The 14,961-nt window shown below is 40.8% G+C and overlaps 1 protein-coding gene across 3 annotated transcripts in view; it reads right to left on the reverse strand.

Moving 5' to 3' along the window:
- The window catches only part of kmt2a (lysine (K)-specific methyltransferase 2A), a 147,532-nt gene that overhangs the window by 37,674 nt on the left and 94,897 nt on the right, over positions 1-14,961 (reverse strand). For 2 of the 3 annotated variants that reach the window (XM_078533046.1, XM_078533045.1), the window contains exons 17-21: positions 14,781-14,891; positions 14,171-14,244; positions 11,536-11,732; positions 4,004-4,110; positions 2,495-2,632 (exon numbers count right to left, since the gene is read on the reverse strand). In XM_078533046.1, coding sequence (XP_078389172.1) covers positions 2,495-2,632; positions 4,004-4,110; positions 11,536-11,732; positions 14,171-14,244; positions 14,781-14,891 — 627 coding nt within the window. The remainder of the gene's footprint in view (positions 1-2,494; positions 2,633-4,003; positions 4,111-11,535; positions 11,733-14,170; positions 14,245-14,780; positions 14,892-14,961) is intronic. The other variant, XM_078533047.1, reaches the window with a different exon arrangement.

Here is a 14,961-nt window from a genome sequence, read left to right on the forward strand (position 1 = left end):
AATTTTTAACCTGAAATGGTTAAAAGTCAGGAAGTAGGTCAGGGAGCCGCTCTTTGCAGATCGTGGGGCGGCCCCCCTTAGACTGAACACCCCACTCCTTCCTAACTGCTCCCTCTCTTAAACCCACCCCCCCCCCCCCCCAATTGCCTCTCTCCCTAACTGCCCCTAACCTTCCCGGGCCAATTGGATTGGCTCACAGTTCCAGAGGGCGGGACTTCCAGCTGTCCCACTTGGCCCTTGTTAATGAGCCCTGCAGACCTTTATTGCTGCGGGGCGGGTTGGAGGGAAGCATGTCAGCTCCACGTTGTCCACCCTCTACGCATTATTCCACCCAAGGGGTCAGTGGCAGAGTACCATTTGTACAAACAAAAGTAGCAGAGTGCTTGAGTTACCAAAATGGGTAATGTCAAGAATGATTAATATCCAAGAGTGAGTTACTGTCTGAAATTCTCTGGATTGGAGTACAGATGACTTAACTATAGTTTAATGGATACCTGGAAGTGGGTTCAGTGTTGTTATTAGCATAGTTAGTAGTGCTACCAATGTTCATTAAGGAAAAGCTACTGAAGACAATATATATTTATGCAACATGATACAGTCCTCCTTCATTACCTTACTTCAAACTGCTCCCACAACCAGCAGTAACACTAGGCTGAAGCATCAGGTCTGTATCATTCAAAATGCTCTCTCCAGAAATGAATTATTCGCTGGAATTGAATCTAACCAAGGAGTAAGAGTGAGTTACATGCGGCAACCTGAGCCTCTGGTCTGATTATATTAAATATATGCCCTTAGTCAACATTAGTCTGGCTGACTAATAGAAACAATCTATAGTTCAGTGATAATCCTAAATCTATTTCCTCTTATTAATCATCAACTAGCGGATAGAATCTTTCATTCTTTACCCTTTTGTAAGTTGAAATGCCACTATTAGAATCCCCATAACCACACATACTCCAATGAAAAAAGAATATTTTTGCTTAAATATAACTTGCTAGTCCTGCATTTCAGAAACATTGTATAGATCTTTTCCTTGTCTAATATTCTCTCCTTAGGAGGGGTGCCTGGAACTATGGATAACATTTCAACTGTAATCTAACCAATTTAGAAATCCAACATTACATAATTTTAGTTTGAGTAAATGCATAATACCCAGAATTGAATTTGTCTCTTTACAGTCTTTTAAACTGTACTCTCACCTTTAAACATCTACATATCTGCACCCCGAGTTTTCCCCTATGCATCTACTCTTAAGAATCTTCATATTTAGGATATGCGTTCTTTCACTGTTCTTTTCCCCAGAATGTACTGCTTCAGGTCCCTCTACGTTAAACCCTATCTCCCCACTTTGCTAAACCACCTACATCCTCCTACATTCTTACATTTAACTAGACATGCTCCCTAATTTTGCATCACCAGCAAATTTCAACATCATTCCTTGTGTATCAACATCCACAGCATTTATCTCAATGGAAAATAAAAGAGATCCGAGCATGCATGCACCTCTGGGATACTACACTCACCATGCCAACCACAAAACATTCATTTAACCCATACTCTCTCCTTACAGCTCTCTAGATATGTCTCCATCAATGCAGCTGTATTATTTTCAATATTCCCAAGTCTCTCATGTGGCACTTTACATTTGACCTCTGAAATTCCTTATATACAACATCCATTTCATTCCCAGCAGAGATTTATACTTCACTGCACAGGCTATATTTCACAACCTTTTTTGTTATTTTTATTGCTTTCTTCCATATTTCCACCAACAGGATGTAATCATCACTATTATATCAATGTCAGAGTACACAGATAGATATGGAAAACTACTGAAAAATAGCAAACCTTTGTAAACAAACTTAATGGATAAAGGATGAAAATATTAGGAACAGAGGAACAGGAGCAGGCCATTCAGCCCATCGAGCCTGCTCCACCATTCAATTGGATCATGGCTGTTCATCTACCTCAATGCCAATTTCCCGCACTATCTCCATATCCCTTGATGTCATTAGTTATCTATTTCTATTTAATTACTATTTCTGTCTTGAACATGCTCAATGATTGAGCTTCCACAGCCCTCTGGATAGAGAATTCCAAAGATTCATCACCCTCTGAATTGAGAAATCCCTCCTTATCTCAGTCTTATTTGCCTACCGCTTTTCCTGAGATTATGTCCCCTGGTTTTAGACTCACCAGCCAGGGGAAACATCTTGACTACATCCACCTTGTCACGCCCCATAAGAATTTTCTAAGTTTCAATGAGGTCATCGTTCATTCTTCAAAACTCTCACCAATGTAATGAGCTCCACTTTCACATCACTGCCACTTATCCATCAGATCAGGCCCAACGATTATTTGCATAATCTCTGTACGTCATTCCAGGAACATAGCAGATAGCCTGACCCCAGCATTAAAGAAACATGAAAGCCTCTTTCTCTATTACACAATTGGTCAGTTCAGGACACTCCTTGGGAACTCCATGAAAACTTACCAGTTGCTTGCCTCTGATAACAGCCATGTGCACGTTCTTCAACGAGCCATCATCATCCTCAAAGACTTCCGCTGACCACAAGGCACAGTTTATGTGTGTCCACTCATTCTGACCAATGTACAGAAGTCGTCCAGCATCCTAAAAGATCCAACAGTTCTATCAATTTCTGGTTTTAAGACAGATTCCATGACACAGTTGAGAAATCTACACTAAATATCCGTGTGGTTAGTAGCTACAGGATATGCTGAAGATTTCCATTGGTTAGCTCAAATAAAACACAAGCTGTTGTTTTCCTCAGCTAGTTTTAGCAAATCTGTAAACAGACTATAGAAAATTCACACAGAGCTCTTTAGTCTGAACAAGTTCCAGAATCCAGGAAAACGATAAAGATTTTGCGAACAAACCTTGCCAGCTAAATTTCATTAAAGGAGGAAACTGAATACTTTTTATTTTACTTTTCTTTTTGTTAGTTCTCAAGATATGGGCAAGTCTGGTGAGGCCACATTTATTGGCTATACCTAGCTAGCCTGGGGAGGTAGTAATAGGCCTTTGCCATAAGTTGTCATGGTCCTTGTGGTGATGTTAAATAAGATACTGATCCAGCGGCAATGCAGGAACAGCAACACACGTCCAAGTCAGGATGGAGAGAAATCTGGAGATGTCATTCTTAGTAGTGGAGGTCACAAAGGAGAAAAGTATTGTCGATGGCGAGTTGTCACAGTGCATCTTTTGGTTCGTACAGTATACCAGTAATAGAGGGCGTAGATATTAAGTCCAGTTTAAGGGATGCCAATTAAGTAAACTGCTCTGTCTTGGAGGGTATTGAGCTTCAATTGTTGTTGTGGCTTCATCCATCCAGGTGAGCAGCAAATATTCCATCACACTCCTGACTTGAGCCCTGCAGATTTTGGAGAGGCTCTGATGGTCCAGGTAGTGAGCTTAATGCTACCAAATGCCCAATCTCTACTCTTGTTGCCACCATCTGGACATAGCTGGTCCAGTTCGCTTCTGTTGAATGCAAGCCCCAAGATGTCGATGGTGGCGGACCTGACGATAGTACTGGTCATTACCTGGAACTTATATGGCACAAATAAGGCTGGACGCTTTCCAGGTCCAGATGTAAGGTGTAACAATTGAATGGAGCAAGACTCAGCTGCTTACATACCAATTAACCAGTTTTAATTACACTCACAACTAAACGATAGTTTTAATGAAAAAAATTATGTAAATAATTCTCGATTTTAAACTGAATGACTATAGAATCAATTTAGAACCCATCCCTGCAAAACACGGGACCTGACATCTAAATGTGGCACTTCAGCTAACTTCCCAAAACAAAGACAGGCAATCCAACATCAAATCAATCAATCAGTTACATGCTTTTAAGCCTTGTTTGGAAGAATACTGCTGGTTTTCCACATACACATGCACAAAAAATAAACAGCAAAACATTTGCAACCAGTGTGTTTTAACAACTGGTTTGGAGATAAATGACAAACAGATACTCACGTTTCTGTTGTCATCTCCATATTTCAGGCAAAGCACACACTGCCTGTTGTCTTCCACATCAGGAGGAGGGTCGATATCAGGACTGTCCTCTCGGCTTCTGTCAGAGCCTTATAAAGAAGACAAATTGACGTTATTTCATTAATCGCATTAGTAGCATTGCTCATGAGTAATGATTACTGTTCCAGATTAACACTTCCAAGAGTTTCACATGAGGTGCTGGCCATTTCTAACTGAGTAGAGCAAAACATTGGGATGTTGGGATTGTCTTAAGATGAAAGGTTGAGAGGTGACCTTATTGAAACATATAGGATCCTGAGGGGACTTGACAGATGCTTGTGGGAGAGACTGGAACTGGGGGACACAGTTTAAAAATAATGGGTCTGCCATTTAAGATAGAGGCAAGGACAAATTTCTTCTCTCAGAGAATCGTTAGTCTGTGAAATTTCTCTTCCCCAAAGAGCAGTGGAGGCTGGGTCATTGAATATTTTTAAGGCTGAGTTAGATAAGACTCTTGACTGACAAGAGGGTCAAAGGATTTAGCGGGTAGACATGAAAGTAGAGGCCAAAATCAGATCAGTCATGATCTCATCAAATGGCGGAGCAGGTTCGAGGGGCTCTATGGCCTACTCCTGCTCCTAATTCGCATGTTCGGACGTATGGCAGTATTCTGACAGAAATTAGACAGAAATGTGTTTCCATGAGGTAGAACTGAAAACATGTTATTGGGAGAATAGGTATTCATTGTGCACATTGTTAGCACAAATCCTTCTGCTTTGGAATCCGAAACTGAATCCAGTTCAGTGTGGTGTGACAAAACCCAATCGGTCTTAAAGCTGCAGCAGTCTTAGACAAGTAGGGGTTCAGCCCAGTTTCCATTGGTGTGAGCTCATGGAACAAGTTAGGATTAAGTTGATGATCTCACTCAAAGATTGCATGAATGGTTAGTTTGGGATATGATAAATCACTTATTAGGCTCCAGCTGGAATATTGCTTTCAATGTCACACAGTACAATTCAGAAAGGATGTCAAGGCCGGTTCAGACAATATTTACTAGAATGACAATAGGATCAGCGACTTCAAGAGAACCAGAGGGCAGATGAGGAGATTTTTTTTTTACACAGCTAGTCTGAAAGGGTGGTTGAAGCAGTTTCAATGGTAATTTTCAAACATAATGGTGATATGTTTGCAGAGCTATGGGGAGGAACAGGGTGAGTGGGACTAACTGTATAGCTTTTTTGAAGAGCCAACACAGGCATAATGTGCCGAATGGCCTCCTTCTGTGCTATAAGATTCTATGTCATGCTGCCATTTAGCTTATTGGAACACTTGTCACACCAGCCACATACAGTACAACTCGTCATCAATTCCCGCACTAATAAGCACAAAGATTCACAAGCAGATCTGAAATTATCAAAGCCACAAGCAAAATGCAACTTTGTGTAGGTGTTGAGGGATAGAGAGAAAGAGAATCCCATCGCTTTTCAATAGCTTACATGTGAAGCAATGCAATTTTGTACATTCCTATCAAGGGAAAGAAATGCAGCAGGAAGATAGTTATTTTGGAATGAAGTCTAATATTTCTCAATGATTTGATCAGGATTTATAGGTGGGAAGCTTCAATTAAAGATATTATTTATCTCCAAGCTGTGTTGTTTAGAAGATTTACAGTTACAGTCAAATTTCACACATTATTCAAGGGCACTGACTAGCAGCTACATGATGTCAATGTGCTCCATGCCCACAAAAACTGCAGAGACAAACGTGAAAGAAAATTCTTTCCAGCCTCAAAACAACAGGTTCCCTCACCTGCACCAGTCATGCTCTGCCTGTGCTAGTGCCTAGGGTTATTCTAGTATACTTTCCTGCAGGTGCTGAATGGAATAACTTCACACAATTCAGCTCAAACTTGGAAACAATCACACGTGGTTTTATCATGTAAGTTGGGCCAGTCACTACGTTATTAACAATTAGGGTACACTAGCAAAAAACTGGTACATTACCAGGTGGATGAGTTTTTGTAGCATCTTTAGAAATGGTGCTACAATCAGAAACAAACTGAGACCTGGTCATAACCTGCTTACACTTGATTTGCACGCAGGTAATTTTACTGACCATGTTGGTTGTTACTTCAACAATGCTTAAAAAGTGAATATGCTGAAGGCATTAGGACCAATTTTGCAAATACATGCTCCCAAAATGAGGCCTCACTTACTGGAAGTGTGCAATAGAAAATTACAGGTACAATTCTCACAAATTTATGTCCACTAAAATCAATAGACAGAAAACTGAGACTGTCGTTTCTGATGTATGCTCAAAGGTTTGAGAAATTAGTTCTATTGTGTAATCTAAAATCTTCATTCATAGTTCTGGAAAAATTTTATTGGACTGAAATATTAACTTTGTTTCTCTCTCCACAGATGCTGCCAGACCTGCTGAGTATCTCCAACATTTCCTGCTTCCATCTCCATTTAGTTTAATCCGAAAAATGCAATACCACATTAAGCCACTAGATGACTAGCATGTACTGCAAATATCCACGGCATGTTATTTACACAATATGGGCGGTATTTAGTGGCAAGCCGGCAAGAGCCCCATGTCAGGGAAGTATTAAATGCCACTGACACTTAACTGGACAGTGGCAGGCCTCCTCAAGATCAAGGACCTTGGGGACAAGAGTCCTGCCTGCTGAGAGCTCCCGGCCAATCAAAGGCTGGCAGCTCTATTGAACGGCAACGCCACTGAGGAGGTGGTAGCTGCTGCCAGTAGATAAAACCTTCGAGTAGTGTTCTTCCAGCTTGCCAATCTGAAAAAGGCCCATTTTTCCCTACTTTCTGCTCCCTGTTAGCCAACCAAGCCTTTATCCATGCTAATATCTCATCTTGTGTAGCGCTCTTATCTTGTGTAGTAATCTTTGATATGGTACCTTATCAAATGCCTTTTGGAAATTCAAGTACAGTAAAATCCCACCATTCGCGGGCGTTCCATTCCTGCCAAATCGCGATGGGTGAAATCGTGAAAATGAATATGCGCATGCGCTGCAACAGCACACGCAAGTGCGCGTCTTATACATGGGAAAGGTGAGAAGTTTAGTAATATTTTAAATCGCGGATGAGCAAAGTTTTGGGGCCGCAAACCATGCTCGGGTGTACAAACACATTCACGAGGAGGAGGTCACGAATGGCAGGACTTGACTGTACACCACATCTTACCAGTTCCCCTTTATCCACCTTGAATATAATGTTACTTCGTCAAAAAGCTCTGATAGATTAGTTAAAACACAATTTCCCTTTCACAAAGCCATGTTGGCTCTGCTTGATTAAATCATGATAATCTAAGTATCCTGCTAAAACCTCCTTAATAATGGATTTTAGCACTTTCCCTATGACAGATGTTAGGCTAACTGGCCTATAGTTTCCTGCTTTCTGATTCCCTCCTTCCTTGAAAAAAGGTGCCATTTTCCAATCGGTGGAACCATTCCAGAATCTAAGGAGTTTTGGAAGATTATAACCAATGCATCTGCTATCTGTGCAGACAGTAAGTGCAGACTTATGTTGGAGTAAACTCTAGTTGACTTTTCTGGTCACCATCCATAGGGTACCAAAGCTTACTATAGTGCAAGTGGTCAAGTTAGAGGTCTCTAATGGATTAATGCCCACCACACAGTGCTATCACCCATTCAGCTAATTCTGGAAGAACACTACTCGAAGGTTTTATCTTGCTTTCCAACTTGGGAAATCCTAATGAAGATTCTTATCAGATGTTTTAAAACTCAAGCTGAGTCTGTCTGTCTGGGAACTGTTTTATATATTCATTCCAATTCTACTTGCTCCATGGGTTGAAGCAGTGACTGTCTAAAAACAATCTTGACAGAGGTTCCATTCACATTAAAATGTTTCATGCAGCAGATTCTGCATTCATAAAAATGCATATTTTAGATAATTCTCTCTGCCAGATATTGGGATTATGTCTATTGCTGAAAGCGACTTGGCACCACCAAATTAATAAACACAAACTCGCCATTTCACACTAACATGACAAAAACTTGCTCGTGTTAGTGTAAACGCGCACATTTTGGATTATTGTCACCTTTACAAAACATGTCGATAAGTCTGGAAAGTTCAATCGGTATACTGCTGGCAAAAAAAGTACAACTTCTGGGATATTCCACATGACTGAGACAACTCAATTCATAGCCGGGGTGGGGGGCGGGGGGTGCTGTGCATGTCTAGCCAGCATGAAAATTCACATCTGTCAGGGACAACTTGATGAGACCATGTTCGCAACAAGGAGTTGCACAACAGCTGCTCATATCCCGAAATCACTGGCATACCATCCATAATTTTGTGATATGCAAGTCGAGAGAGTGAGGCTTCCTGCCAGCAGCATGATCTTGAATAGTTACCCCTTATAAAGCAAAATATTTGCTCGTGGAATGGGGGTGGGATGGAAGGACAGAAGGGGGAAAGGAAAAGAAGGAAGAAATACTGATGAGCAAGTCACCCTGATACACTCTCCTGTACCTACAAGCAGCTCATGAGAATAGGCATTGAGCGCAGGGAAGTTTACTATTAACACTATCCAGCACCAAGAGAAAGCCTGTAATATAGTTGTTGCAATTAGGACTCAGATGGAATCCTACAGCCTGTATCTGTCCTGCACTCGTGTAACTGACGTTGTTCATCTTGAAAAGCAACAGCTTTGGGAAATCTTAAGAGAAATACTAATACGACACTAAAAATAATGGTAAACTATTTAATTTTCCTTTAAAAAGGGGTGAGCTTAAAAAATTTTTTTAAACACAGTGACAAACAAATATTCAGCCTTTTGTTTGTGAAAATATATTTCACAAACTTGCTCTCCTGGAACAAAGCTGGGAGTGGATCCTGAATGTTCAGGGCAGGCAGAAGGTGGCGAGCAGTGGGTTCAGTGGGCCCCAAAAGGATTTTCCAATCATTCATCTTAATAACCAAATAACCTGTGAGTCTTCTTGATCCCTGCATCCAAATCCCAACAGACATTCCCACTGAATGTAAATTTGTGAAATAGTCCCTAAGGTTTCTGCAGAAAATTTGTGAATATACAGCTCAATTTGAATTTTGCCTAAAACATTTTGTAGAAAACAACTGTAAAACAGCACATAGGGGAGGCGGTGGTGTAGTGGGATTGTTGCTGGATCAGTATTCTAAAGACCCAGGGTAATGCTCTGGGGACCTAGGTTCGAATCCCACCACAGCAGATGGTGAAATTTGAATTCAATAAAAATCTGGAATGAAAAGTCTGATGATGATCACAAAACCATTGCCGATTGTCAGAAAAACCCATCTGGTTCACTAATGTCCTTTAGGGAAGGAAATCTGCCATCCTTACCTGGTCTGACCTACATGTGACTCCAGACCCATAGCAATGTGGTTGACTCTTATACGCCCTCTGAACAAGGGTAATAAGTGCTGGCCTAGCCAGCGGCACCCACATTCCATGAAGGAATAAAAAAACATGCAAATTTAAATCTATAGTTTTCACATATAATCAGGAGTTTAAGACCAAGCCTAGTTTAATTTGAAATTGATACATAAGCCCATTGGCAATGTTGAGAAATGTTTTATATCTACTCAGATGTTACCACCTTCCATATCAGAGTACTCAGAGGATTCTAATTCATTATAGTTGCAGGATTCTCAAGTCTCATCCATTACCCTCACTCATTCTCCTCTCTCTAGGAATCCTTAAAGTCACCCTTGTTCTCACCTTTCACTCAACCATCCTAATTCCACCTATCAGGTCATGCCATCTCTGGTATCACCAAATACATCCTCCCCTCCACTCAGGATTCCAAAGCAATTGTTCATTCCATAACTGTTCTTTCACCCCAATGCTCTCTGACTTATAGACTTCCGATCTAGCAATGCCTCAATTTTAATCTCATCCTCACTTTCAAATCTTTCCACAGCCTTACTCCACCCTATCTCTGTAGCCTACTCCAGCCCTACAACCCTCCAAGATCCCTGCACTCTTATAATTCAAGCCTCCTGCGCAACCCCAATTTTCATCACTTCACCACTGACAGCCATGCCTTCATCAGCATCTCTGGAATTTCCTCCATAAACCTCTCTGTCTCTCTCTCTCCATTTTAATATACTCTTTAAAATTAATTTCTTTAACCAAGTCTTGAAGCATCTTACCTAATATCTCATGTGACTCGGTTTCTAATTTGTTTGATAATTGCCCCTATGAAGCACCTTGGGATGTTTCACTGTGTTAATGGTGCAATACGAATGCAAGTTATAGTAGTATGACCCTGGTTCAGTCTTCACCTTACCCCTACCACCTGGTCTCCTTCCTCTGGTACTTTACCAAGCAAGTGGCAGAAATTGTACTACTACCTATTTACCTCCTCCCACACCACCATCCCGGGTTTCCGGATGAGATAACGATTTACATGCACTTCCTCCAAACTGGTACACTATTTTCACTCACTGCCTAGTATCCTCTAAGCTAGGGAGATTAAGCACAGAATGGATCATGGCTTTGCTAAACACCTTCCTTCTGCTTGTAAATGTGACCCTGAGTCACCAGTCATTTCAATTCTTCCCCTCCAACCCACTGTGATCTCTGTCTTTATTCTAATGAGTTCAACGAGAGATTTGAGGAACAGCACCTCATCTTTTCACTATGCAGTTTGAAGTCCTCTGTCCTTTTATTAACTTTAGCAATAATTATGCTATATCCCATTTTCTGGCAACTAGTGTTGGCAATTTAAGCTGAGTGTGTTGGTATTTCTGGAGCTGGTGGCAGGGGAGGAGCAGGTTGCTGCTTGGTGCAGGGAGCTGCCATCAGGAAACTGATCTGCTTTTCAATTCCACCAGACCCCTGGGCTACTCTGCTCCGCTTTATCTGTTTTTCACGATTCCCATTTGACTTGCATGTCCCTCGTTTAGCTATTCCCCTTTAGCTGCTCACACATTCTTTTTGTTTGTCTTTTATTTCTTTCAACTGTTATGCCTCCTTTCTCTTATGCAATTATAACTTCAAATGTTTAATCATCCCCTATTCTCCACCTAAGCACTTTACAATCATTCTATTTCTTTAACTGCACATGTGATTGTTGTGTTTTAGGTCCTTTTCCCTCCTTCTGTTCCTTTTTCAGTTCTAAGGAAAGGTCTCTAACCAAAACACCCACTTTTCTGCTCTCCACAAATACTGCCTGACACACTGAATTTTCTGTTTTTGTTTCAGATTTCCAACATCTGTTCTATTTTGCATTCGGCCTGGGAGGGTGCCTGAGGTATTCCACTGTCCTGAGCCATGATCCCTGAACAACACCTACCACCCACCTTTTCCAAGTACTGAAGTCATAGGAACGGGGTTAGGCCATTCAGCTTTTCAAGCTTGTTTTGTCATTTAATAAGATTGCGGCTGATCTATACTTGCAACTCCATTTCTCCACCTTTGTTACATATTCTCCCAATTCCCTTTTCACACCAAGACACAAAAATAAAACAGTGCAGCTGTTTTGTTTAATATTTTGATCATACCTGCTGTTATTGCAAGGGGTGGTGGAGGCAGAGGCACTGGCGAATCAGGATCTCCAGGTCCTTTTGGTTGTGGTGCGGGAATGATCTTCTTGGTAAGTGCTGGTTGTTCAGTGCGAGTACTCTCTTCCCGCTCTTGCCACTGAGCATAGTTGTGATCTGACGATGGTGGCAACACAGCATTGGGCAGCATTCCACTGCTGAAACAAGGCAGGATACGGAAAATAAGCATTTTAAGAAAATATGCTCCACTGAAGAATTTAAGCAAATTCTTCCATCTATTTGAAGTCGTCTGCCTGGGACACTCAGATAAGTATAGTGTGTCCAGCTGGGAAGGTAGGGCATCATACCCACAAACCACTGCCAATGGCAGCTAATCAAGTCCAGGTTGGAAAACAACAGAAAATCTTAGAGGAGAGAAGTTGGGCAGAATCCATGATATTACAACTTGTATAGGCCTTATCCCATTTCCATATTATCTTTCAATTCATTGCACCCGAGGCATGGATTCACACTGTGGTACAGTTCCACTGACACTGACAGCCTTCCAGTACATCACTTTAGTGGCCAGGTGCATAGGATTGAAACCCAGGTTTCTTCACTGAAAGGTCCAGCTCATGCTTATACATCACCAGATATAGTACCTGGGTCATTTATCTGAGTTAGGGGGCAAGTCATTCAAGTCAAATAAAGGCATTTAGTGGGTTTTGTCTACGCAATATGGTTTAATTGGCAGCTTTCCCAATCATTTTTTTTAAAAAGTGCTTCACAAAAGGCTAGAAGTCTTCAGAGGGATGGAAGAGGAGATAGGCCAAAGACTGTGAGCAATCGAAAGATCCACCATTTAAGGTTAATAATGTGCAAGAGAGTTTAGTACATGGAACAGGCGTGGCTGTACATCATTTAAAACTACCTTGAGGGGAGGTAGTTAAGCTTTGAGCTCTTGTGAAATCTACCATGCATAGTTACTAATGCTCACTTATCCAATTACAGTGAAATAAATATGTGGACAATTAAAGCCTAAGCTACAGTTTAGTGAAGTGCTAATTCTATTGCCTTCCAAAGTCCAGGAAGATCACGGGAGGTTGTGACATAACTAGTAAGCTGAAGTGCAGCAACCAGGGTTTTCTGTTCCGTCTCGAGACAATCTGTGAATTTTCTAGATATTGGACAGGTAAAGGCCATAGGGAGCAAGAGCACAACTAAATAATGGCTGGAGATATTGAAGGGAGACACTACCTTGAGAAAAATATTAATAGGCAAAACACAAAAAACAGAACAAATGCTCAAAAAATTAGATCAATTTATAAATTGTTTTTCTGTTTACTGTTCTTTACTAACACAATAGAAGTTTGACATACAGCAATGTATTGATGCGATATTTCACAATATAGGGATACCCAGAGGCAAGTGTTCCACTGTGATCCGCTCTAACAACTCTCATCCACATTTACAATGAACAACACTACATCAAGCAACTCCATTCTTCAAAAATGTAGTCTTTTATTTATTATTCTTTTTATTTCAAAAATTTCCTAACACTGAACAGAAAGTTAAGAAAATGTTAGGAACTCATTCAGAGAAACAGCAAAAACATTCATTCCCCTAAAATGAAGCAAAGGTAATTAGTTATGTTTTCCAATACAATCGTGAAATAGTGTTTGAAGCTTCATCACAGTTCTATACCTGCCAGGGTCTGAGTTATATTCAAATCAACATTCCTGACCCCAATTCAAATTCAAATCTGCATTCCTGCCTGTGTCTAACCGAGATGCCAATCTCCATTTCTGTGCCGTACTGGGATTCAGAAATGCATTCCTGTCTGAATGAAATTCCAATCTCCATTTCAGTCCTGAACCTGATGGAAGATTCGGGTCTGTTCTCAAAATGCCCAATGATGATAATTTTCAATTCTGTTCCAAAATAAGATCCAGACATGTCATCCCATTCCAGTCCTTGATGTACATAGAATATACAGCACAGAATCAGGCCATTCAGCCCAACTAAGCTATGGTGTTTATACATCACATGGATCTGCTCCCATTCTTTTTTTTTTATTATTCATTCATGGAATGTGGCATCGCTGGCTAGGCCAGAAATTATTCCCCATCCCTAAAGAACATTACAACAATCAGCAATGGTTTCATCATTTTAATTCCAGGTTTTTATTAAATTCAAATCTCACCATCTACCGTGATGGGATTCGAACCCTGGTCCCCAGAGCATTACCCTGGGTCTCTGGAATGCTAGTCAGTGACAATACCACTATGCCACTGCCTCCCCCAGGATATCGATCCCCCAGATAGATCTTCATCTATCTACATCATCTTAGCCTTTCAGCATATCTTTGTATCAATTCAGATCTAAGTTGTTGCCCAATTAAGTTTCTGGTAGTTTTATCTCCATGTCCCTAAGATGGATTTAGATTCTTATTCCTGATTGAGATTCAAGTCTGTATTCTTATCCCGACTGAGAAGCCCACCTCCTTTAACTGGTCCAATTGAGATTCTTATGTCCAGATCTCATGCTCAATCCACAAGCACACAAAAAATGAAAACCCCAAAAATCTTGGTTTAGGGTTACATTTGTAGTTTCAAATCTCTTTACAAAACCAATTCAAAATGACCACAATACTCACTTTGGGGTCACCTTGTTGGGCTCCCAGAACTTGGACTCCTTCACACGAAACCATGGGAAGAATCGCTCCATTTGCTACAGAAGAAATAAACGCAAGTAAGAAAGAAGGCTGTCCAGGAACTCAACTAAAGGCGAAGTGTCAAAATTTTGTGAAGATATGTCAGCTTCTTAATTGTTGCCCCCAGCCCATTTTTCTCCCTTTGTGGTCTTACTAGTCCAACACACCATGCAATCAAACAGAGCATGTAAATTGCCTGCTACCAGGAGCCATAAGTAAAAGCACCAGGTCACAAATGAAACATTTCAATTTTAAAACATAAAAAAGAAAACTTTGAAGGGCGACTGGCTCTAAATGATTTCAAAAAACATACTGAAATATTCTAGCCAAGAAAATTAAGTGTAAGATGGAACATTTGATTGCTCAGCAACAGAAAGAACAATTTAGTTGCTGTGATTAGCCTTCAACAGTTGTTGCCAGTTGCCAGGAGACAGGATTTTTGTAGCCTGATTGCATCTTACAATTTTAATACTGCAACATTAACCTAGTCTCGAGATAAAACAAGAGAAACTGCAAACTGCAGATAAACCACGCTCTTTTTTTTCCCACTTACCCGTATAAAGAATGCCTTGACCATGCTATTGGCTTTTTTGTTTTCAGGCTGCCCTCCGTCGCAATTCATCGCTGTTTGGATGATCTTCACAATGTCATCGCTGAACTCCAGCTGAACACACAACAGTAGATAATTGGACATCAAAGCATTTGCCAAAAGATAGCATACTTTAATTACATAC

Source organism: Cetorhinus maximus, chromosome 2 (assembly GCF_964194155.1).
Source record: "Cetorhinus maximus chromosome 2, sCetMax3.hap1.1, whole genome shotgun sequence".
NCBI classification, from domain to species: Eukaryota; Metazoa; Chordata; class Chondrichthyes; order Lamniformes; family Cetorhinidae; genus Cetorhinus; species Cetorhinus maximus.